Below are 27568 nucleotides of genomic sequence, written 5' to 3'. Positions count from 1 at the left end.
TAGCTGGATTCCTGGATTTTTAAAGTTAAGGCACAAATATAACAAACATACAGTCTTATATTCAGAGGCTGGTAGAACTCATTAAATCAAACTGGATAGAGAACTAGAGAAATAGGTCAGACTTTAAAGTCATATACAGATAAAGGGAAATTATTTGCAAGTATTTTCTGGAGACTAGATTTTTGATAAGCTTCATATAAGAAATTGATACAGTCCAATTTTTTTTTTTTTTAAGATTTTGTTTTTCCTTTTTCTCCCCAAAGTCCCCTGGAACATAGTTGTGTATTTTTAGTTGTGGGTCCTCCTAGTTGTGGCATGTGGGACGCCGCCTCAGCATGACCTGATGGATGAGTGGTGCCATGTCCATGCCCAAGATTCCAACCAGTGAAACCCTGGGCCGCCACAGCGGAGCACGTGAACTTAACCACTCAGCCACGGGGCTGGCCCCTAGCCCAAATTTTTAAAATTGAAAAGCAGAAGAAAATTCTAAGCAACATTTAATAGATTACTTTCTTCTCCTTTTTATAGTTACTGACATAAGCTAGAAAATATTTATGGCTTTTATTACAATGGTTTGACTTTTGTTTTCGTTTGTGAAGAGTTTTAGATAATGTTTACATGGTATACTCCTGTAAGTCTACTTTTTACTAGTGTTCTCATCACAATGTTCTTTAAAGGCATAGGAAAATGAAATTAATTTGCTATCCACAATTTTTTCCTAATAATGCAAATGAACTAGGTAGGTTTTTAAAATAATTTTTAAACTATTTTTTAAAATAAAGCTGTATTTTGTTTTATCAAAATACAGATTGTTTGGAATTTCCATAGCAAGTCAAAAAAATGTCAGGTTTTGGGCCTCAATCTCGTCATAAACCAGCTATGTGACCTTGAATGAACAACCATCTCCCTGCACCTCCATTTCTTTACTAAAAATTAGGGTGTTTTAAAACAGAACTACAATCTATGATTCTAGTTAGTAACTGTTATCCCACTACATACAGATGGTATCTCCTTTAAAAAGCGGCCCATTTCCAAAGGTATCGTCTTTTTCACTTTGCAAATGGTAGGTAACCTGTCTACAAGTGAGAATGTAATAGTTATCCCCTACTTGATTTTAGTTACATTTTAGTATCTATGTCAAGTAATAGAATTCATAAGCAAATAATAAAAACTGGAAAAGTCCATGCTGAAATCAGAATTAATTTTCTTCTATTGCCCTAAATGTAATGTAGTTTTCCACTATCACTTACTGTGCTTCATTTTGAAGTCTGATACTATTCCTTATGGGAGTAGTCCATGGAAGTTCATTTCATTTCTTCTTAACATAATGGCATAGTTTCTATGGATTTATTGTGTCTTCACTGTGTTAAACTTTAAGTAGATTGTTTGAAATCTGAAGGTTAAAATTCAATTCTAACATTATCTCATGAACCATATTGGTTGAGAAATCTTTATTCCTTATAAAAATTTGACCATCACACTATTTTATTTTTAATTTTTTTTTTAAAGATTGGCACCTGAGCTAACAACTGTTGCCAATCTTATTATTTTTTTCTGCTTTTTCTCCTCAAATCCCCCCAGTACATAGTTGTATATTTTAGTTGCGGGTCCTTCTAGTTGTAGCATGTGGGACGCAGCCTCAGCGTGGCCTGACAAGTGGTGCCATGTCCGCGCCCAGGATCCGAACCAGCGAAACCCTGGGCCAGCGAAGCAGAGTGTGTGAACTTAACCACTCGGCCACAGGGCCGGCCCCCATCACACTATTTTTTATTTTAATTTCCTACTCTGGCTATAGAAATTTGCCAGGAAAGGCTTAAAAGATTATTGTCTTAATTTTTACAACTTAGAAAATGGAATTTTAATTTTTCGTTTTCACTTTACAATAGCTGCAAACATTATTTCTAACCAGACCATGTTAGTTAGTCCTTTTATATTCACTTGTTGTTCTAAAAGATGTACATAACTCAGAGAGACTTAATAGCAAATATAATCATTATCCTTTCCAGTTTATATTCATTCTCAGGAAAAGTAAAATTATTTCAAATAAAACACACCATGTACCATTTAAACATTTGGCAATATCAAATGCTACGGAAAGCCTCAATAAATCAATGACATTTGAAAATATCAGTGAATATTTTTTCTATATAGCCTTATCACCAAAAGATCAAAGTAGGTAGACTAGGAACCCATTTGATACATTGAATATTCAAACATAACCATTTCCATTTAAATTAACAAAAATGTATACTAAATTAAACTTACCGAGAAAATTCTATTTATTTTGCTAATGTCCACTTTTTTAAAAAAGAAAAAATCTTCTCTATCATTAAGTGAATTCATATCCTGTTCAAGTAGCAAATAAAATATACACATTCAACCAATAATATAATAGTAAATCAATTAACCAGAACCCAATACTACTCTCAATTATTACAAAATTAATTTTTTTGCAAAAAGAGAGGCATCTTTGAATAAAAGATTAATCACTGCTTTTCAGAAGGAAGATCCTGAGACAACCCAACGTTTTTTTTATGCCTTAATGTCTGAAATTATTTGACTTTAGTATATTAAAACATGGGAAAATACAATAAAATATTTTATACATTCATTTAACAGACATTTACTGGATTATATTTTATAAAAATCAGTTTAGCAAAAGATTCAAAGTTTTTGGTAACCATCAAGTTCAGAATAAAGGAGCACCAACTGCCACAGACACTTCATACATAAAAATCTCATTTCCTAAAACTCCTGGTTAAAGTTACTGCAAAGATAAAAAGATCAGGATCACTTAGCTTAAAGACTCATAAGCAAACACGAAGTAAAAATGTACATAAACATGATATAGGGGAGGAACCCAAAGGGGTAAAAAAGCTCACTTGTCCCATTCATCCGTTATGTTCAATATATAATTTGTACTCAGATCTATTTCATAACAAATACAGAAGACAGCTCACATTCAAATTTACCTATTATAATAAGTAAATAGTCTAGTCACTATAGACCAAGCATTATAAGGATTCTCCTTGCTTCTTGGTTTAAACTTTGCTTAAATTTTAGAATTTAGAATTAGTGCTGTCATTTTTCACTTGCTTCTTAGGGTCTCCTTTCCTAGAAGGACAGGTTATCTTCAAAGGACTGGATTCAAGAAAGTTACTATGGACTGTGAATTTAGAGAATTATGAAGGAAAGAGTTGCCAAATCACAGGAAAAGTCAGAAAATTGTGAATATGGAAAGATCAAGACTAGGATTTGAAATATATTACCTGTTCCAAGTTTTGAAGGCATTGCTGGCTCGTTTGAACAGATATCCTTCCATAACAATGCCATTTGCAGCATCTACATTATATTCTAACTTAGAATCATCACTGGAGAAATCCTAGACAAAATAACACATAAAAAAGTTCATGTGACTTGACTAAGTTCCCTAGACAATAAGTTTACCCTAGAGAAACAGCTCAAATGGTAGAAAAGCTTTGTATTAAGATGGTTACATCAACAATATTCATAAGAAAGAGGGAGAACTAAATGTTCAATAACAGAAGAATGCTTCAATATATTAAAGTATTTCCATTCAGTGGACTATTATGCAATTATTATGATGATATAAAAATACAGATGATTATATAGAATATACTCTAAAAGAGAAAACAGAGTATAAATTGTGTATACACTGTGATTACAGCACAAAATAATATGTATACAAATAGACAAAGGGAACAACTAAATATTATACACAGTGTTATGTTTAAAATGTTTTCATTTTATCCAAATATTTCATGGTAATGTGTATGCTAACAAAAAAAGGGAATATAAACATATTTAATTGGAATTATTTATAGCTACTACTAATTTCTAAGAATATTACTATTATGATAGTTTTTTATTCTGATAGGAGTAATAACTCCACCACTTGGGAGTTTAGAAGTAGGATAAAGGCATCTTTTTCCTAAAATAAAATTTAGCTTTGAAAAGGAAAAGAATCACAGTTTGAAGCGGGCATGCTGAACTCACTTTTTTATGAGGACTATGGAGTCACTCATAGTCTTCTTCTATCATTCAAATCATTCTAGTTTTCACTTGAATGCAATTCAAACTTTCCAAGGATTCACGAAGTTTAGAAATCAGAAATCCTATATTTAAAATATTTCCTGATGAACTTCTGAAGTAATTTGAACAAAACTTCAAGACTGCTGCTATCCCCAAACTTAAAACTCTAAAAATCAGTCTCAGAACTTTCAAAATTACTTCTGGACCAATGATCAAATTTAGAATGCTATCCTATTAGGGAGTAGTAAACTTTCTGTCCTGAGAAAGATTTTGGCAGAGGCTGGATGACCACCTGCCAAGAATGTGGGGGTCCTGCACCAGAGAGGAGGCAGAGTAAGAATCACCTAAGGGCTTTCCAATTCTAAGAGTCTGAAGGATGGGAAAAAGAAACAGACTAAACTCAGAATTAAAAACAAAAACTCTCCTGACATGTCTCAAAATCTAACCATAAAAAGACATGATAATCTAAAATAATCAAGTGAAATAGAATCTGTAAATGAATTGCTACATTTAAAAAATCAGGGAACCTTTTAATTTTCTCATTTAAAATTTGAGGCTATAATTTATTTAATTACACAGATAAGATTAAGTCAGCAATAACTGAGCTTAGCAACATTCTAAAGGTTTCATTTGTAACATCGGCAGTTTTTTTTTTTTTTTTTTTAAAGATTTTATTTTTTCCTTTTTCTCCCCAAAGCCCCCCGGTACATAGCTGTATATTCTTCGTTGTGGGTCCTTCTAGTTGTGGCATGTGGGACGCTGCCTTAACGTGGTTTGATGAGCAGTGCCACGTCCGCGCCCAGGATTCGAACCAACGAAACACTGGGCCGCCTGCAGCGGAGCACGCGAACTTAACCACTCGGCCACGGGGCCAGCCCCCAACATCGGCAGTTTTTTTAATAACCCTGATGCTATTTAAAACATAAAATAAAACTTCCTTGAGAATGCAATGAATTATAAGTATTTTTCTAATTTTCAACTATATTTCTTGAGATAAACTGTCTTCAATTTAATTACTATTAATATCAATTAATATTTTATAGTACTTAAAATGTAACAGATTATATGATTTTACAATGAAAGCAACTAATAATGTTGAATAAAAAACATAATATTAGAACTTAAATACATTGATGAGCTGACAAATTAGGAAGGAATACTTAAAGGCAAAAGATTAAGTGAAAACTGGAAGCCAAAGAGGTAAGCAGAGCAAGGCAGCCAGCTTTCATCTTTAAGGGCATTTGCCCCATCAGGAGAACCTGAAGCTTTGGTGTGGGGCCCAGGGAATACAAGGCAAGACCAAAGTTGGCCAACAAATGAAATCTAATAGAAACCGTTCCTTTTGAAATTGCAAGCAAGACAAGAAGGACCATTATTACCACGTCAATTCAAGATTATGTTGGAGAGCATAGCCAGCAAGATAATAAAAAGGAAAGGATTGGAAAGGAAGGAACGAACTATCATTTGCAGACAATACGACTTTGTAGACAGAACATCCAAAAGAATCCAGTGATAAATTAGTATTACAAAGAGCTTAACAAGATTACTGGTTACAAAATCAATACAGAAAAATAAATTTTACTCTAATATATAACAAAATTAAACAGAAAAGAAAATTTTAAAATATAACATTTACAAAAACATTTGCAACACAAATGTCTAGGAATAAATCTAAAAAAAGATGTACATGAAAATTATCAAACTTTCTGAAGGACATTTTAAAAAACAAATAAATGGAGAAATATTTCAAGCTCATGGATTAGAAAACATTTTAAAATAAAGACATCGGTTCTTCCCCAAATGATTCATAGATCCAATGCCATCCCAATCGAAATCCCAAAAGCTATTTTTATGCAACCTGAAAAGGTGCTCCTGAAATTTATACGGAAATGCAAAATTTAGGCAATTCACTTTTGAAGAAGAGAAGGTAGGAAGGAGGCTTTGCTTTGTCAGATATCTAGATATACTGTAAAGCTAAAATAATATTTGCACAATATTGGCACAATTAAGACAAAAACACCAATGAAATGGAATAGAGAGACTGAAACAGACTTCAAAAATAGTGAAATGTGATGTATAACAGAGGATGTAACACAGAGTAGCAGGGAAAGAACAAACTTTTCAATAACTGATCTGCATCAGCGGGCTACCAATGAGAGAACAAAAGGAAACTGGATCTCTACCCCACAGCAAACACAAAAACCCAATTACAAATGGACTGACGATCTAAACACAAAAGGCAAATCTGTAAACATTTAGAAGATTATAAAGGAAATGTACATGATCTTTGTTTGGGAAGGATTTATTAAACAAGCCACAAAAGGTACCAAACATAAAAGTCATAAAAAAAAAAAAAAACTATGTGAAAATTAAAAACACATAAACGCCCAAAAGGGACTTATATCCAGAATGTATAAGAATCTGGTCAACAGGCAAGCCGATGAAAAAATGGGAGAAAGACTAACACATTTCACAAACAGGCTATCCAAACGACCAACAGACAAAGGGGAAGGGGATTGAGCTCATTAGTGATTAAAGCATAAATTAAAACCACAATGAGCTGTCACTATCGACCCACCAAATTTGGCAAAAATCAAAAACTCTCATAATACAATGAAGTAGCAAGGAGCAATGGGAATTCTCACACAGTGCTCCCTGTGGGAATGGCATAACATTTTGAAAAATAATTTAGCATCATCTACTGCTAAACATATTATATACCCTCTGATACAGCAGTTTTACTCCTGGGCATAAATCTATCAGGAATGTGTGCACATATCCAAAAGGCATGTACACGAATGTGCACAGCACCAATGTTTCTTCAATTGATCAACTTCAATTCTTGAAAAGTCTAAATAATTATACTAGACACATTTTCCCTCAATTTTTAAGTGACTGGATCTTTTCCTTCCTTCTTTCTTTCTTTTTTTTTTTTTTTGTTACCTGTAATGCAGCCTTGTGTCAGCATTTAAGGGCAGAAAAAAAGGTAAGTATTCAAAATGATCAAGAATAGCATTACTTTCTTTAAAGGAAAACAGTAATTGACTATTATTTAAAATCAAATAAATTAATCAGATTTAATAAACTACTTTGGATGTTCAGTACAACATTGAGCTGAGTATACATGAAGGAAAGATATTAAAAGACACATAATATTCATTAAATAATTGAGTTTAAGCCAATAGTCACATTTCTACAAATATCATGATGTCTCGTTTTAATTAGAAATCATTGGTCCCAATTTTTAACACTTTCCACAGTAATGTCATTAAAACAAGTTACCCAACCAACAGTGATTCTAATTTTAAACAAAACAAAACATGAAGTTAGTCTTACCTGACTATAACTAGAAGTAACTAATTTAAAGATGGTCTGATAGCAAATCTTACCCTTTTTCAATAATGTTTCTCTTTGAATATTAATAACCCATCACCAATAAAGTTTTCCTTACTTTTAGTACTTTTATTCCTTACTTTCACTTTTTTCCACTGATATCTTCTATGTCAGATCTAGTTTACTGGTTTTTTTTAAAGATTGGCAGCTGCGCTAACATCTGTTGCCAATCTTCTTTTTTTTTTTTTCCTTCTTCTCCCCAAAGCCTCCTGGTATGTAGTTGTATGTTCTAGTTGTGTGCCTCTGGTTGTGCCATGTCGGTGCCCAGGATCCGAACCTACTTGTATTATTACATTCAACCTCCAATTCTCTCCTCTTATTTTCAGATTACTACACAAAAGATATCACTAACTATATAAGACAAAATATTATTAGGTTGAGTTCCAAGTATGTCATTTTCAAAGCTTTTAGCATGCAAAAATAAAGACTGGTTTCATATTTAAATTTTCATTTTTAAAAATATATTTTTGAAATATGAGTTTAGCTAGACTTAGGCAAATTAACAAGAAATGCAAGTGAAATTTCAGCATCACAGGAGACAGAGGTGCTGACTTAGAGTGACTGCAACTGGAAAGTGCATAACACCAAACACACACATTGATGCTCCACCCCCCCACTCTCCACCCCCTCACCTCTTTCTCCCTCCCTCCCTCCTCCCCCCCCCCCCACACTTTACAGGGATTGGTGATATCTTAATTGAAACTATGAATAGTGTTTTACATTCCAACTAAGGGCCACTTTTAAACTACTTAAGCCTCTAAGAGATTGGTATATTTTTCAGCCGGTTTGAGAGCATGGCTTTCAAATATTTTGATGTAAAAGAATAATACATGTCTGAACATCTGAAAAATATTTTACTTTTCACAAAAAAAGGAGGAATTTATCTAAACAATTTAATTACTAAAGCAACTCAAGGATTTGTTTCAACACAATGGTATCTTGCTGAAACCAATAATCAAACAATTTGTGTAAAATGGGAATTAATCTCCCTTAACTTTTCCCCTCCAGTACCTTTTGCTGAATGGTTGAATGTTTTTGCTCCATCTCTCTTTTCTCCTTTGCTGCATCCACAACCAGTCGATCCAACTATAAAAGGGAAAAAAAGGAAATTATACAGACTTAAAAATTTTTTTTAAAAGGTATGATTTTTTTAAAAATCATATTCCTGATAAGTGAGTCAATTTAAGTTTACCTAAAAATGCATTTTGGCTACAACTTTAAAGAGGAAGTTATTTTCTTCTCTGGTATCAAATCTTCTTTTAGAAGGTCTATACCTCCTCTAGGGGAAATGTTTCTAAGAACAGTCATGGTGCCAAGCAAATGTGACAAGAGGCCTTATCAAGGGCTCAAGAGTGATAACATGTTGGGGTCAGCCCAGTGGCGCAGTGGTTAAGTTCGCACGTTCTGCTTTGGTGGCCTGGGGTTCGCCAGTTCGGATCACAGGTACAGACATGACACGGCTTGGCAAGCCATGCTGTGGTAGGTGTTCCACGTATAAAGTAGAGGAAGATGGGCACGGATGTTAGCTCAGGGCCAGGCTTCCTCAGCAAAAAGAGGAGGATTGGCAGCAGTTAGCTCAGGGCTAATCTTCCTCAAAAAAAAAAAATAATAATAATAAAAAAGAGAGTGATAATATGTTCACTCCTTGAATAAGGAAAATGACAAGCTTAAGTTGCCTGCTGACCCACTCAGCAATTCTGGTAGTCAAAATCAAAGATAGAAAGAATAATACACTAGTGATGTTTTTCCCCAAATGGCAAAAAGTAGCAGCTAAGCTAGCACAGGCCAGCTCTCACAAGTTCAACGCAACAGACACTTCCAGTCACTCAGGACGCTTCATGTCTTCAAGCTGGCTTCCTAATGTTATAATCAAATCTAAAACGTAGAAAAAGTAATTCACCAGATAAACGAGAAAGCTAAAAATAATAATAAGAGAATAATCATTTATAAGACCAGGGAATAAAATCACCAATTTTTAATGTTCTTTTTTAAAAGCTCAAAAAACTTAAGAAATCATAAAATCTCATTTCTTTCTTGTTCCTTTCCATCAGAAAAGATGATTTTCCATCAAAAGAGAAGTATCTGATTTCCAATATTATGACAAATGCACTGGCTTCTTCAATTCCTCTTTGCTGAAACAACAAACAGTTGGGTCATAAAATACTCCATTATGTGGGTCTACTCTTCTAGACTGTGATGTACATCGTTTCGTCTTTGAACTTCCATCACCTCTAACTGATAAACGTGTGAAAAGGGAATAAACAAAAATGTAAATGTCAACAGGAATATGGAGGACGATAAGGTATTAAATGTCCACGTTTGAATTGATATCCTTTCAAAACTAAATTGAAAAAGCCATCTTAAAAAACTATTTTCTTATTCACTAGCACAAATGATGTGTTTTTTCTACAGAAGTATAATTCTAGCAACAGAATCTTAATATCACTGAATAGTAATTAAAAAGAAAAAAGAAAACACACTGAAACAGAACCAGTATCACTATTATAAAATATGTGATTTAGATGGCAACTACACCACTCCACTTTAGGATCTAACACATACATACCTTGGTGACGTGTAACATTGATTTAATGGGTAATGCTGGTATATGCTGCGCTAGAAAAATATTTGCCCTCAATAGTTTCTCATATTGAATGAGTGGAATAATCATTATACTATGGTTTTACAGCCTTTAATTGAATGGCATATAAATATTATTCATTCATTCAGATGGAAGTACAGTATAAGGCAACACCCAAGATTCAAACTAATATTTATAAACCTGCGTGCATGTACCTTCCACACCAGTACTGCAATGCAAATAATGGTTTTCTGCCTGTCAAACTGGTAGTAAATTCCTCTGCTGCATCCCACCCCACTGCTATTGCAGCGGAAGGAGAGAAAATTCTGCTCTCTCTCTCAGGGCAGAAGCACAAAGAAAAAATATCTTTCAACATGGTGGAGGATTGGGGGAGGTATGAGTTGGAGAGGTGTGAAGACTGGAAGTCTTGTCTCCTAGAGGCCAGGGGGCTGCATCAGGAAGAGAGAGTTTGGAGCACAGCAGGATGTGTCCCCAGTTTCTCAGTTATGAGTTTAACAGGTTCCTGTAACTAGCCAAGCGCCTCCAATCCTCTACCTGTGTTCTGAGTACCTTCCACTCCTACCATCTCAGATGTCATCACTTCTCTTTCTGCTTTTCAACTTTTCCCATTCCCATATGCTTTTAAATTTGTGCAAATCATACCACCTTAAGTAAAACCTTCCTCCAACCCATATTCCTCTCTAGCTACCACCTGCTCTATTTCCTTCAAAACACAACTTCTTGAAAATTTTTCCCTGTTCTCCACTTGCTTGTTTCATATTCATCTACCCACTGTAATTTAGCTTCTGTCACCTGGACCCTCAACTCTAAAAAAGGTAACGACCTTCTTGATGCTAAACCCAATAGGTATTTCTCAGTCCTAGGTTTAATTGACCTTCTTTCTGGTATTTGTACTGACAACCACTCCCTCCTTTTTGAGACACTCTTTCCTTGGCCTGTGCTACCACAGTCTTCCAGTTTTCCACCTCCTCTCTCAGCTATATTCTCATGGAGTTCCTCTTACCTAGCCACCTCTTAAAAGTTGGTCATTCTTAGAGCCCTGTCCCAAGCCAAATTCTCTTTTTACTCTATACTAGTGGACCTTGACCTTAACTTATAAAATCAAAATCTTTAGGCAAGATGTTCTGTCACTTAAATTTTTTTAAAATAGCTCCAGCATTTTGAGATTCCTATTAACTCTCCTTTGGTCAACTCACCCACCCACTCTAGTGGCTGCAAATAGCAATTATATGCTGTTGACTCCTTTACTCTACATCTTTCTCTTGAGCTCCAGACACATCCACCGAGATGTCCTATTCTCAAAAATCAACACACTTAAACCTGAACTCATCATGTCCCTCCACTCTCAAATTGGCTATATCTTAAATACCCCTTAAGTCGATCTATTTGTCTCCATCCCTACTGCTATGACCCTGGTTCCAGATGCTATTATCTCATAACTGAATTACTGAAAGAATACCCTAACTGACCACCTCCAACCAGGCCATATTATCCATGAGACACTACAGGCACAGGGGCTTAGATGCTTTTCAAGGACGTGCAAAATTATTTGAGATCTGGGAGGGGAAAACTGCAAAACTAAAATTAATAAATATCTAAAATACACAATTATTTAAACTAGTCAATTAAAATCCAACTCATTCTTTTTAATAAATTATACCTAATGTAAGACGAGGGTGGAATCTAACGCTTGATAGGATGTGAGGAGTGCCTAGAGCCCAGGAAGGTCTTGTCGTCCTCCCAAGTCTGGGTTAGAGGTTCTATCTATGTGCTGCTGTAACACTCTGATCCTCCACTATGTGGCAGAAACAGCTAACCGTCCCCCAATATCCATTCTCTCCTTCTTTCTTAACAAGAGAACCCCCAAATTCTAGTAGGTCACATGGTTACTGGCATTAACTCTTATTTCCCAGCTTTCTTTGCAGCTAGTGTGACATTGGGATGTACGTAGAGGTGGCTTATACAATTTCCAGGAAATAGCCTTAAACAGAGGGAATGCAACTTTCTTGCCCCTTTCCTCCTTCCTATTAGCTGGAATTTGGGTATGATGTCTCAAGATTGATCAGCCACTTTGAACCATGAGATAAAATCAAAAATATAATAAGCCTGGGTCACTGCAGATCAAGCAACCACCATACCAGGCCTTTGATTTTACAAAGGAGGAATAAAATTCTATATTGAAGCTACTATTATTTTCAGCTTTCTATCATATGCAAATAAACATAATCTCAATTTATATATCCAGACAGGGCACTTAGCACAGTCTGCATAGTCTGGGGACTTGTCAGTTTTTTCCAAGAGATTAAGTTCTCTAGAGATTAAGTTCTACAGAGGCAGGGAACAGTATCTCTGAAATTCATGGCCTAAGCCCTGCTATCGCTCTCCCACACCATACACACACACACCCCTGCAAGCACCATACTTACTGTTGGTCAATGAACGCAATTCTCATTCAGCTCTTACCTTTTCCCCATTTCCCTAAATTCTATTTTTCATTCTTAATCCCCTCTCTTCAAAATGTAAGCCGAACCATTTTGGGAAAGAAAATCACCTAAAAATTGATACTATTAAATCCAGAAAGCTCACCAATCAACAAAAAAGAATGTTCCAGAACAGATCTAATATAAAGCTCTGATCAGATATCAAAATTAATTTGAAAATAATGAAATTTCTAAATGTTCTTATATATGTATAATTCACACCTGTGCGTGTGTGTATAAAATGAAGAAGTTCCTAAGAGTTCTATAATCTTAAGCTGCTAAAATTTTATTATTGAAAATAGCAAAATACAGATTTTTTGAAAATAAAAAAGAGCTATAAATCAAATGAAAAACCACTTAGAAGAGTAACTCAATTATCCAAATGTAAGAAATGAAAAAATAAATTCAGCTATGTATACTGTAAAACAGACACTTTGTTTTTAAATTCTTCTTTTCAGTACATTCACATACTATCTATAACATATTTTTTAATTTAATCGCACTTTTGGTCATATATTTAACCCATATACAAATCTGCTGTAGCATCAAACTTCTTCATTAAATAAATGAAATGTTAAATTTCCCAATATGCTAAATTTATTTAAAAGTACAGATTTCAGAGCAAAGGTAACAAAAGCAAAAATAAACAAGTGAGATGACATCAAACCTAAAAGCTCCTGCACAGCAAAGGAAACCATCAAAAAAGTAAAAAGGTAACCTACTGAATGGCAGAAAATATTTGCAAATCATGTATAAAGGGTTAATATTCAAAATACATAAAGAACTCAAACAACTCCATAGTGAAAAAACAATCTGATTAAAAAATGGGCAGAGGATCTTACAAGACATTTTTCCACAGAAGACATACAGATGGCCAATACACAGGTACACGAAAAGGTGCTCATTGTCATAAATCATCAAGAAAATGTAAACTAAAACTACAATGAGATATTGCCTCATACCTGTTAAAATGGCTATCATCAAAAAGATAGAGATAACAAATGTTGCCAAGGGTGTGGAGAAAAGGAAACCCTTGTGCATTGTTGGTGGGAACATAAATTGGCACAGCCACTATGGAAAACAGTATGAAGGTTCCTCAAAAAATTAAAAATACAACTATCATATGGTCTGGCAATTCCACTTCTGGGAATTTATCTGAAGGAAACAAAGACACTAACTTGAAAAGATACCTGCATTCCCATGTCCACTGCAGCATTATTCACCATAGCCAAAACATGAAAACAATCTAATTGTCCATCAACAGATGAATGGATAAAGAAAATGTGGTATATATACACAATGGAATATTATATAGCCATAAAAAAGAAGGAAATCATGCCTCTTGCAATAACATGGATGGATCTTGAAGGTATTATGCTAAGGAAAATATACGAGACAGAAAAAGACAAACACTGTAGGATCTCACCGATATGTGGAAACTAAAAAAAAATCAAACTCATAGATACAGAGAACAGACTGAAGCATGCCAGAGACAGGGGGTAGAGAGTGGTCAAAATGGGTGAAAGGGGTCAAAAGGTACAAACTTTCAGTTAAAAAATAACTAAGTCCTGGGGATGTAATGTACAGCATGGTGACTATAGTTATTAATACTGCATTGTATATTTGAAAGTTGCTAAGAGAGTAGATCTTAAAAGTTCTCATTACAAGAAAAAAAAAATATGTAACTAAGTGGGGTTCTGGATATTAACTAGACTTACTGTGGTGATCATTTCCCAATATATACATACATTGAATCACTGTTTTCCACACCTGAAACTAGTATATGTCAATTATGTCTCAATAAAAAAAATACAGATATCAGTGTATAATACAGAATCAAGAAACACAGTACAACATTACCTGTGCACCAAGATCCTTCATGTAGGGTCCAAGTTCACTAAACAGATCATATCCTTGATGAAAGAAGGCCAAATGGGCATACATGAAGGATAACATCTAATAGGAGAAAAGAAGATTGACAGTTTAAAATCAGTTCTTAGATAAATATTCTGAAATTGTTTAAAATGCTGATCCTAGCTAATGTTTAAAAGTTATTCCACCAGAGCACAAAATACCAAATCTCTTTAAAATTAAACTGAGTCATTTTTCTTAAAAGAATTATTTCAGAAATATTTGCAAATATGAAAATAAATTTTATTTAAAAGAAATTTCCAAGTGGTTTAAAATTTTAACAATGACCCAAATTTTAGTTGTTTAGATTATATACAAATGATCAAAATTTAAATGGTAATAATTCAAAGAATCAAGTTTTCAATAGCTTCACCATCTTCCTACGTACTTTTATAAAATATCTACGTGCCTTTCAACCAAACTCACTGACAAAACAAACTGCAAATAAGACATTACAAGATTAGAAGGGGGAAATACGAAGCTCTCAAAATAAAACAATCACACTTTATAATCAATTAGATGATTAAGAACAATCCAAAGTAGGAGAATGCTCATTTTTTTTCTCAAGATACCAAAATAAAATGAGTCAACAGACTTTGCCAATATGGGGGATTCTTTATATTCATTCCAAAAGCCCAAAAATGTCATTAATGGATTGAGATTTCACCTGTTCACGAGAGAAAAGTTACCCTTATTTTTATTAGTTAAGTTGTTACATGAAAAGGAATGAAATAATTCAATCACAATACTGAGAGAATTTTCCAAATGTCCATGTTATTTTTAGAAAATATTTAGCAAATTTAGCAAGAAGAGGCACCTCTAATTCTCTCTAAAATAGGTCACAAAGTCCTTAACACTCAAGTATCCTTCTAAAGGAATCTTCTTTTTGAAGAGGAAAACCAATTAAGTAAAACACAAAGACAAAAGGACAAAGCTCACTAAAAGATTATTCTGGAATTAGATAACAGAGCTGGTATATCTTTGCAAATATTAAAAAAAAAAAAAAAAACCCTGAAATATAAGAAGGGAGATTAATAGCTATGACTATATAAAAATGTAAAATGTCTGGACATCAAAACACATAATACCCATACTAAAATATAAATGATAAACTAGTAAAAAAAATACATGACAAAGGGTTAATAGTCTTAATACACAAGAGATGTTACAAATCAGTATGAAAAAGACGAACAATCCAAAAGAAAAAGAGACAAAGAACACAAACAAGGAATACTAGTAGACAAAAAAATATGGAAAAAAATGTTCAAATTCATTTGTATTAAAAAAATGCAAAACTGAACAAATAGAGATCATATTCTCTATCTACCGAACTGTGGGTAGGGTGGGGGAAACTAATATCCAGTGTTAGCAAAACATGGAGGAATGTTCACTCTCACACATTATTAGTGGAAATGTTGTAAAACCCTTAAAATTTGGCAACATTTTTTTAAAACCTTAATAAATGCTTAAGCCCTATGACTAAGTAATCTCTTATCTTAATCTATCCTAAGGAAATAATATTATTCATTAGAATGATCACTATAATGTTATGCTTTATTGTCAAAAACATGGAAATTAAAAGTCCACTCATGGGTGAAGTTAATCTATCTATATTCAAGGTCAGAAACCTATGACTAGCAAACTATATCCAGCACACCATCTGTTTCTGGATGGCCTATGAGCAGTTTTTACATTTTGAAATGGTTGAAAGAAAATAAAAAGAAGCCATGAAATTCATGACATATGAAAATTACATGAAATTCAAATTTCCATGTCTACTAAAAAAGTTTTAATGGAACACAGACATCCCATTCATTTACATGTTGTCTATGGCTTTCTCATTACAACAGCACAGTTAAGTAGCTGCAACACAGACCATATCGCCTAAGATATTTACTACTCAATCCTTGAAAAGAAAGTTTGCCCACTCCTAGTATATTCATATGGTAGAGTTCTATCTGGCCACAAAAGTCATCATTAAATAAAAAATATTTAATGACATAGGATGATTTTGGAGTGAATTAGTGAAAAAAGAAAATTATAAAACAGTATATAGAAATGATTCCTATTTTGTTTAAAAAAATTAAATTGCATTATATACACCAAGATATTAACAGTGGTTCTCCCTTGGTAGTAGGATTTATAAGTATTTTTATTTTTCTCTTCATACATTTTCTTTTCCAATTTTCCACAATTAATACATATTACTCTCAACCTGGAAAAGGAGGTGGGGGAGTAAACATGAAATACAATGTACTTATCTGATTAAGAAACAAAGATAAAATTTAGGGAAAAGCTAGGTGGAAACAAGGATCAAAACCAATTTAAGTATACCCTTTCAGAAACAAATAATAATAACTTTGGTGAACAAAGTCAGAGAGGAGAAATTATTTCTAAGGTTCTCAAAATATGAAAGAGTGTAATACCATACCACTACCATCCCCTGCCCATTTCCTTGTTAGGTGTAAGACAAAAAAATGGGCACAGGGCAGCGAGAGAAAGATAATCTGTGTATGACTCCACTCATATGAGGAATTTAAAACTATGGACCAAGAACAGTTTAGTGGATACCAGGGGAAAGGTGGGGTGGGGGGTGGGCACAAAGGGTGAAGTGGTGCACCTACAACATGACTGACAAACATTAATGTACAATTGAAATTTCACAAGATTGTAACCTATCAATAACTCAATAAAAAAAAAAAAAATGGGCACAGGGGACATGATGAGACATTTCTCCAAAGAAGATATACGGATGGTCAATAGACACATGAAAAGATGCTCATCATCACTAATCATCAGGGAAATGCAAATCAAAACTACACTAAGATATTACCTTACACCTGTTAGAATGGCAAAAATATCCAAAACCAAGAGTGACAAATGTTGGAGAGGCTGTGGAGAAAAAGGAACCCTCATACACTGTTGGTGGGAATGCAAACTGGTGCAGCCACTATGGAAAACAGTATGGAGATTTCTCAAAAAGTTAAAACTAGAAATACCTTATGACCCAGCCATCCCACTACTGGGTATCTATCCTAAGAACCTGAAATCAGCAATTCCAAAAGTCCCATGCACCCCTATGTTCATCGCAGCATTATTCACAATAGCCAAGTCATGGAACCAACCTAAGTGCCCAGCAACTGATGACTGGATAAAGAAGATATGGTATACATATACAATGGAATACTACTCAGCCACAAAAAAGGACAGTCATCCCATTCACAACAACACGGATAGACCTTGAAGGTATTATGTTGAGTGAAATAAGCCAGACAGAGAAAGACGAACTCTGTATGACTCCACTCATAGGTGGTAGTTAACATATAGATAAAGAGAACTGATAGGTGGTTACCAGGGAAAAGGGGCGGTGGGGGGAGGGCAGTAGGGGTGAAGTGATGTACCTACAACATGACTAATAATGATGTACAAGTGTAATTTCACAAGGTCGTTAACTATCATAATCTTAATTTAAAAAAATGGGCAAAAAAAAAAAAGAATCACTGTCATCATGGGTGTCGAGGCTGAGGAAATAAAAGTGATCCTCAAATTTCATCCCATTTGTTTTCTAACTGCACACCAAAAAATAAATCAAAAGGCTGATACATCATCAACAACCCTAAGAGAAAAGTTCTCTAAATGATACTATTTATGTATGTCCTCAATCTCCAATATTTTAAATGTCTACTTTAAGGAGCTCACAGAGTATTAATAGATAAGACACACATAAATAACTATAAAATGAAGGAGACAAAAAAGAGGTTAAGAGACATATAAGAAGTACAGTAAGATCAATAAGAAGATTAATTATGAACGTGGAAAAAATATATATACACATACACATATATATACTCACATATATTTATATACATCATGCTGCTTTAAACACTTAAATATGTACATGTAGTTTCATGTTAAAATAATTAAAATATCACTTTGATAAATATCTTACTGATTTTAGGATTTCTGATCTCCTTTTTGATTGAAGGACATTAATCTGAGGGAAAATACACTTTGTTAATCATCCATGCATTATTTTAAAAACTAATCTATAATGCAATCTTGTAAAAGTTACTTATTCTAATGGTTTAACATTTTTCCAGAAAATTAAAAACAAAGTTCAAGTTTTTCATTCCTTCAACCCACTTTTTGCGAAAACAGTTAAGACAAACATACCAATGAATTTCTCATCCATTTTTGAGCTCAAAGAAAAACTGGCCATGTTTAAATACTGTAGTGACCAAACTATCACTCTGATAGACATTTTAATTTCTTGGAATTCCATCTTTTCCCCACCGTCCTCATCTAATTGCTCACCAAGACCCTTCAACATATATCCTAAGGCAAATTCTCATCACATTTACCACTCCCACCAACCACCATCATATCTCTTCCAGACTGTTGCAAGAGTCTATGAACTAGTCTCTCTGTTTCCATTCTTCACTCCCTATAAACCACTCTCCACATAACAACCTGAGTGCTCTTTTCAAAATATAAATAAGATCATGTTACGTCCAGCTTAAAACATTCCAAATCCCTATGGTAGCCTTTAAGGGACCTTGTGATGTGGCTCCAGCCTGCCTCTCCAACCTAGTTTTCTCCTACTTGCCCCCTTCTGTGCTCCAATGAAAAGCCAAGACTACACTCACCTCAATGCCCTCATGCTAGTTGTTCTGTCTTCACGTCATGATTTTCTGCCCAGGTGGTCACGAGGTATCTCTTCCCAACCAGTTCCCAGCTTAAATACTATCTCCTTACAAAGGTCTAAAGTAGGCCCTTATGCACTCTAGTACATCAACCCTATTTATTTTCTTCACAGCATTCATAACTACCTTATATTTTCTTATTTATTTATATCTTTTCCCCAGCTAAAGTGTAAGCTCCATGAGATGAGGGTCTTACCTTATTCCCACCTGTATTCCCTAAGTGGTACACAGTAAGCATTCAATAAATACTTGTTAAATAAATCAATAGATCTTAAATAAATATTTTTCTTAGATTAAACTTACTGAAAAATCAGTAAATTATGAAATTTGCCTCCTATGGTACCTCTCCCAACTCTAGAGATTCATAATAAATGTTTTATTTTTGTCTGTTTTTATCTATCAACCTAATTAAATGTTACACAAGAATCATTCACTCTTTGCTAATACTTTCAAACGATTACAGAATATCTGCCTTTTAAATGTTCTTTCCACTGAATATTCTGCTTGTTGTTTTATAAGATAATTTTAAAGCACTAATAAGAAAACAAAAACAAGCCCAGAAAAATCCAAATAACTTTGCTTAACTAAGCACTAGTTTCTTCTGCATGTCTGTTTCAAGGCCTATTCAGTTTTGAGAACTAAAATACTAACTTTCAAATGCTCTAAGTATTATGACAGCACAGAGGAAGCAGAGGCAAGAATGATTCATTTTGCCTGGAGAAGTGTGAGTAACTCTGACCACAGACTAGAGAATGAATTGGTTATGGGGAAGGTAAAAGCAATGCAAGGAAGGCCAATTCCATGAGAACATGTTAATACTCTAGACAAGAAACAATAAGGACTGGTGTTAGGGATACAGCAAGGGTGAGAAAGAATAGATTAAAGATGTACATAGAACTTTTCAAGGCAGTTTTGGTTGTTAAATATAGTAGCTGAGAATGAGAACACCTAACATAATTTTCCAATTTTGAATATCTATGAGTAAGAAGGTGATGCCATTCAGCTAGGTAAGGGCAAAAAGGAGCCATTTGGGAAGAAGAAAGATTTCAGTTTTGCACACAAAATGAACAAGGTATCTCTGCAAAAAAACAGATTTTGTCATCTATGTATGATGATAATCATCAAGCAAGGGGCATGATGAGACAGTGAGGGAAACCATACTCAGAAAAGAATAGGACCAAAGAAGGAATCCTGAAAAAGAGACTGAAAAGTGGACAAAGGAGAGAATCCCAATACGGAAATTGAAAGGAAATGAGAACCAAAGGTATACACATCCACAAACGCATATATTCGTATACAGACAGATATATAGACAAGTGAAAATTTTTTCAAAAGATCATATTTTAAGTTTAAATTCAAAATTTACTTTTATTGTCAGTTTTATTTTATTTACTGAGTTTATTAATAAACCCATTATTTATTCTTTTCAGTGCACACTCAAAAGTAATGACATGCTTAGTAAGCATTTTTTGAAAATATATAATAAATATACCTGAAGTACGTAGTCAAGGGCTATGTGTCGAAAACATTTTCTTGTTGCCGTCAAAATGTTTGTGGCTTCTTCAACTTCATGCTGTTTGTTTCTTTGTACTTGAGCATTTTTTACTAATGCATTTTCTTTTTCTTCACTGACTTTTTCAAATTGCTTCTTGGCATCTTTGAATTTCCTGAGATCTCTAAAAAATAAAAGCAGTGAAACTTTCTTGATCAAAAACTTTAGCAAAATAACATTTAGAATTTAAGACCTATGTTCCCTCTATTTATTTGATTCACTGTGCATTGAAACTCAATAGCTTTTGTACATTTTTCAATATATAACTGAAACAATATATAATTAAAATATATTGTCTTTCAATTATATATTATCCTGACATAGTCAGCTAACAATTCTGTACATAAATCCATAAAATTTGAGGTGAAAATAAATTATAAAATTAAAATTACAGAACATAAAAAGCAAAGTTTATTTTGTCTAAAGACAAATTCAGGGACATGTACCTTTATTTAACCAAAAGATTTTTTAAACAGTAGTATACATAAGAATCACCATAAGGAACTTGTTAAAAATGCAAATTCCAAGGCTTCTCTCTCAGAGATTACAATTTATTAGTCTTTAGAATAAGTCTTAGAATCTGAGAATTTTTTAAGATACACCCTTGATTTTACCGCTATGAGGTGGTCTACACACCACAGTTTAACAAACAACATTCATTTCTTGTTTAAGGGAACTACTGGGCCAATAGTAGTGGTATCAATATATTGATATTGGGTATCAATATATTCTTAAAATACACACACATAATGCTTTCAAAAAGAATTGTGTACCAGTAAAGGGTAACAGTATCCATTTCAATAGTCTGAAAATCTGAAACCCATGATTCATTAACGATCTTAGGTAAGTACAGACCATCCCTTTGCTTTTACTTTTTCTACCAGGGAACTAAGCAAGATAACTTGAAGACAAGTGATTTTTTAAAAATAATAATAAAGTATACCTAAGAAAGATTTTAAACTCCTTTAAAAAGCCATAAATTTACATGTATACACTCTATAAGGACATTCTGTAGGTTAGTGTATTATGAAGAAATTTATAAAGAATCTGCAAGACATCACCTCCAAGACAACAAATTCTAACCTACTAAAACAGCTGTGCATGATATTCATGAGATCTGCTACTACTTACAGCTTACAACATCTATAATTTATCTGAATACTGTATTATCATCAACTTTATCTGTAATTTTATATATTCTCAGCTAGGAATTAAAAGAGAAAAGCTGAATTACTAATGTGGGAAAGTAAAACTTTCCTACCTGGAAAGTTCAGATATTTCTTATTTCTAGTTTCATTTTACTTCACATAAAAAATGTGATGAATGTGACTCAAAAGGCTCATAGGTAGCAAAAAGCAACCACTTTCATTACTCATTCTCATCTATTACATTATCCTCTCTTCAAAGAAAATACCATACTGAGACAACGAAAAATTTAGTTTCAACTACAATAACTGACAGTATTTCAACCACTTTTGGGATTGCTTTTATTGTGAAAGGTCATTACATTATTTATTTACATTAAAAACTTTTTTGTAATCTGTAACAATTCCAGCTATGTATGCTAAACACACATTTCAGAGGATAAATGATCCACAGAAAGGCATAAAATCTGATTCCCTTAACAGAGTAATTCAGGAAGAAATGCATGATTTCTTAAAGATTTCATAAAGCAAAACCACAACAAAAACTCCAATATTTTCGGTAATTCATGGTTCATAATTTCTCTCAAAAGAACTCAATTCCCAGATGTGATCATTAACTGGTTGCTTTTCTTTCCTTTCCACTGCAATTGACTTACTCTTTAACAAAGTTCTGAAGCTGTGCCTTAATTGATCTCTGAGTTTGGTCAAATAGGATCTAAAAGATAAAAGGTAACATTAAACAATTAGAAAAGGAAATAAAATAATTTCATGGAGTTCTATAAATATCACATCCCTCCATCAATACTCTAATTTCTAATAACATCGATATTTCTTACTGAAGGCTATATAAGAAATAAACATTTTTAAAAGAAACAAACTAATTTTCAAGCCAATTTCATCTGTCTAAAACATAAAATTACTTTCATCTACAGAGGAAATAAAATCTGATTTAATATTTAAATAGAATGCTCCAACAGTAGTGTAATTTATATCCTTGATTTTAACTCAGGCTTTAGAAGAAACCTAAAAAGAGTAATAATACAAATTCCACTCTATCCACCACAGAAATTTCTTACTCTCATATATCAAAACATACCAAGTGAAAACAACTCCAAAATTGCCTTATATCTTAGTTAAAGGTTACTCATTTGGGAGACCTGGGGATTTAAATGTTTTACATTCTGAGTTCAAGTAAACATTATATAGTTCTTTAGGTTAAATGATTGCTGAGATTAGAGACAAGAATAAAATTTTATTCCTCAGGACAATAATTTGCCCCACTTAAATGAGGCCACATATTTAACTCAGATAGCTCTGTGTATGGTAAATTTCACAGGCTTGTCACGGGAATTTCAAGTACTTTCATAATTTACAGATAAACTTCATTCAGAGTTTGAAACAGATGCCAGATGAACAGGCAGAAAAATCAATATTCAAAATAAAAAGAAAATCCTATGTCCTTCTACTAATTAAAAACAGTACCAATTTCATTCTCTCTGAAGAGAGAATTTTTTAATTTTTGCTATTAACAAAAGTCTTACATTCTCGCCTAAATACCAAACATACACACACAAAATCTGAATTGAGTACAGAGTTTCAAAATCTGCCAATTTACTTTCAGATAGAAAAAAATTTTTTCTCTATTAAGTTAAACCCAAGTATTAAATCCAAAGTGAGCAGAAAGAAATAATAAAGATCAGAGTAGAAATGAACTAAACAGAACACAGAAAATCAAGAGCCAAAATCAAAGAAATCAAAAGGTGGTTCTTTTAGAAGATCTATAAAATTGATAAACCTCCAGCCAAAGTGATCAGGAAAAAAGAAGAATCAAATTTCAAACATCAAGAAGAGAGGTGACTTCATTAGATTCTACGATATTAAAAAGGATAATCAGAGAAGTTGGCGAACAATTTTACGCCTATAAAAATAAACAGATAACATGGGTAAATTCTTTGAAGACAAAAACTACCAAAGTTCACTCAAGAAGAAATTAATAACCTAAACAGAATTAAAGAACGTGAATCTATAGTTAAAAATTTGCCATATTGTATCAAGTTAAAAATACACTTACATAAAACCTAGCAATCCCACTCCTAGGTATTTGCCCAAGAGAATGAAAATTTAAGTTCACACCAAAAACTGTAAGCCAATGTTTAGAGCAGTTTCACTCCTAATTGCCAAAAACTGGAAACAACTCAAATGTCCTTGGAGAAACAAACTACGGTACATTCATACAATAGAATACTACTCAGCAATAAGAAAAAAAAAAAAACAACTATTAGTACATGCAACAACATAGATGAATCTCAATGCATATTGCTAAGCAAAATAAGTCATATTCAAAAGGCTACAAGCTGTCTGATTCCATTTATATGGCATTTAGGAAAAGGCAAGACTATAGGGATGCAAAACAAACCAGTGATTTCCAGTGGTAGGGGGTGGGAGTGAAGGTTGACTAACAACGGGGTAACATGAGGGTATTTTTAGGGTTAATGGAACTGTTGTGCATCTTGATTGTGGTATGGAGACCCAAATGTAGCATGCATTTGTCAAAACTCATAAAGCTGTACACCATAAGGAATCAGTTTTGCTATATTTAAATTTTAAAATGACTTTAAAATATGAAGAACAATACAGATATAAACCAACAGATTTTTTAAAGAATTAAGAAGAAACAAACAACATGACTAATGAGGTTGATTCAAAGGACAGATAAAGAAACAAAAAACCAACACAAAGAAAATACTCATTCTTCTGAGGAACACTACTAACATTTATGCAAACTGACCACGTAATAAACATAAAGCAAGAATATGGCATCATACAGAACATGTTCTCTGACCACAATGAAATTAAGTTACACTATAAAGTACTAAAAGGAGAGAACTACTGATACATGTAACAATATAGATCAATCTCAAAAATGGTATGCCAAATGAAAGAAGTCACACACACACACGCATACACACACACACACACAAATACCGCAGGTTTCCATTTCTATGAAGTTATAGAACAAGTCAAACTAGTTATGGACAAAAATCAGAACAGTACTTGCCTTAGGGCGTGTGGGTTGAGTCTGTCTGAGAAGAGTATGGGAGAACTTTCTGGGTAACAGTAATGATTTTATCTTAAAAGAGATTTGGGTTACATAAGTGCATGCATGTGTCAAAATTCATGGAATGGTACACATTAAGACATGCATTTAACCGTATTCAAATTTAACCTCAAAAAAATTTTAAAAACTGTAAAAATATTAAACTCATAATTATGTGTGGAAACCTGTTTAGGAGTGAAATATACTGTTGTCTACAACTTACTTTGAAATGCATCAAAAACAAGTAGATTGATGTATGGATAGGAGGGAAGATAAATGGATAGATACGCGATAAAGCAAATATAGCTAGTGGGTGAGTACCTGAATGTTTATTGTAAAATTATTTCAACTTCCGGTAATAAAGTATCAGAAAAAGCCACTCCCCCCAAAAATAAGTAAGTAAAGAGAAAAACCCCTCCTAAAAGAAAACTCCACAAAGATGTCTTCATGGTGAATTCTACCAAACATTTAAGGAAGAAAAAATACTATTTCTATTCAAACTCTTACCCAAAAACTCTCTTCTATCAGAAAATTTGTTCTATGAGAAAATTCTTATGAGGGACAGAGCCAGACAAAGACATTGTAAAAGAAGAAGGCCACACCCAATATTCCTAACGAACACAGATGCAAAAATTCTTAACTATATATAGCAATCACATATAACAACAGTATATACAAGGGACAATATATCATGACCAAGTAGGATTTATCCCAGGAATGCAAGACTGATTTAACTTTCAAATATCAATCAATATAATACACCATGTTAACTGACTACAACAAAACTATATAACAATCTCGATAGATGCAAAAGAGCATTTGACAAAATCCAACACCCATTCCTGATAAAAATTCTCAGGAATCTAGAAACAGAAGGGAACTTCCTCAACCCAATAAAATGCACATATAAAAAACCTACAGCTAACATCATATTTAGTGGTGAAAGGCAATTTTCCCCCTATGATCAGAAACAAGGAAAGGATGTCTGCTCTCATCACTTCTATTCAACATTGAACTCGAAATCCTAGCAATGCAATCAAGAAAGAAAAATGAATAAAAAGCATACATATTAGAAAGGAAGAATATAAAACTGCCTTTATCTACAGACAATATGATTGACTATATAGATAACACTGTGGAATCTGCAGGAAAATCTACTAGAACCAAAAAGTTAATTCAGCAAGGTTGCAGAGACAAAGTCAGTATACAAAAATCAGTGGTATTTCTTTCTCTCTCTTTTTTTTAGTGGTATTTCTATACACCAGCAATGACTAACTAGAAATTGAACTTTTAAAAAAATATCATGTACAATAGCATCAAATAGGAAATGCTTAGGGATAAATCTGACAAATGATATGCAAGATTTGTACATTGAAAATTACAAATTATTGCCAAGAGAGATTAAAGAAAACTTAGATAAATGAAGAGATATACTGCATTCATGGATCAGAAGACTCAATATTAGTAAGATGTCAATTCTCAACAAATTGATCTATAGATTTGATGCAATCCCACTCTAAATACCAGTGAAAACCTGATTCTAAAATTTATATGGAAACATAAAGGACCTAGCACAGTCAAACTAATTTTGAAAACAAAGAACAAAGCTGGAATACCTACACCACCTGATTTCGAGACATAATAAAAGCTACACTAATCAAAGCAGTTGAGGTACTGGAAGAAAGATGGCCAAAAAGATCAATGAAGCAGAATAGAGTCCAGAAATGACCCACACATAAGGTCAATTTTTTTTAACAAAAGGTGCCAATAGGGAAAAAATCTGGGGAGCAAATGGGGCTGAAACAAACAACTGAAGAGCCGTATGCAAAAGAAAAGAACCTCAACCCCGTACCCTTACCAGGCAGGCAACATATACAAAAATTAACTCAGAATGGATCAGAATAAAATCTTAGTGAACTCAAGTTAGGCAAAGATTTCTTAATAGAACACAAAAAGAAAATTATAAATTAAAAAATCAATACATTGATTTCATCAAGATTAAATACTATTGCTCTTCAAAAGACACTGCTACAAAAATGACAAAGACAAGCCAAAGTCTGGAAGAAAATATCTGTAAAACATTTATCTGACAAAGACATATCTGGGATATAGAGAGGACTCCTAAAACTAAATGAAAGAAAATAAACAACCCAATTTTTTTTTTTAAACAGGCAAAAGACCTGACATTTCACCAAAGAAGATACATGCATGACAAACATGAAAAGATGCCCTGCATCATTAGTTACTAAGAAAATGCAAATTTAAACCATACTAAATTTAGAAAGAATGACCATACCAAGTGATCATGCAGAGCAACTAGGACTCTCACACACTGCTGGTGTACAATGATACAATCAACTTTGGAAAATAATGTCCAAATTTTTGGAGGTTTTCTTTAATTTCTTTGAAGAAACTAGAATTTTTTAGAAATTTATTATACAAAATAATGTTAACATCATTATTGTAAACATTAATAAATAAGTAAAAAAGAAAAGAAACTCTTCTTTCCTTAGTTTCTCTTAGCAATGTTTTGCAGTCTTCACTATACAAGTAGTTTTGTAAAAAGTTACACATAACCCTATCTTACAAACTAGCCATTCTACTCGTAGCTATTTAGACAAAAGAAATAAAA

The 27568-nt window shown here is 33.3% G+C and overlaps 1 protein-coding gene across 2 annotated transcripts in view; it reads right to left on the bottom strand.

Annotated features, from left to right (window-relative positions):
* The window catches only part of ACAP2 (ArfGAP with coiled-coil, ankyrin repeat and PH domains 2), a 144341-nt gene that overhangs the window by 31851 nt on the left and 84922 nt on the right, over positions 1 to 27568 (bottom strand). For both annotated transcript variants that reach the window (XM_046658218.1, XM_046658219.1), the window contains exons 5-10: positions 22496 to 22554; positions 20635 to 20818; positions 18389 to 18433; positions 14389 to 14484; positions 8458 to 8532; positions 3270 to 3382 (exon numbers count right to left, since the gene is read on the bottom strand). In XM_046658218.1, coding sequence (XP_046514174.1) covers positions 3270 to 3382; positions 8458 to 8532; positions 14389 to 14484; positions 18389 to 18433; positions 20635 to 20818; positions 22496 to 22554 — 572 coding nt within the window. The remainder of the gene's footprint in view (positions 1 to 3269; positions 3383 to 8457; positions 8533 to 14388; positions 14485 to 18388; positions 18434 to 20634; positions 20819 to 22495; positions 22555 to 27568) is intronic.

Source organism: Equus quagga, chromosome 4, assembly GCF_021613505.1.
Source record: "Equus quagga isolate Etosha38 chromosome 4, UCLA_HA_Equagga_1.0, whole genome shotgun sequence".
In the NCBI taxonomy this organism is placed as follows: Eukaryota; Metazoa; Chordata; class Mammalia; order Perissodactyla; family Equidae; genus Equus; species Equus quagga.
This window is presented reverse-complemented; position numbering and strand designations above follow the sequence as displayed.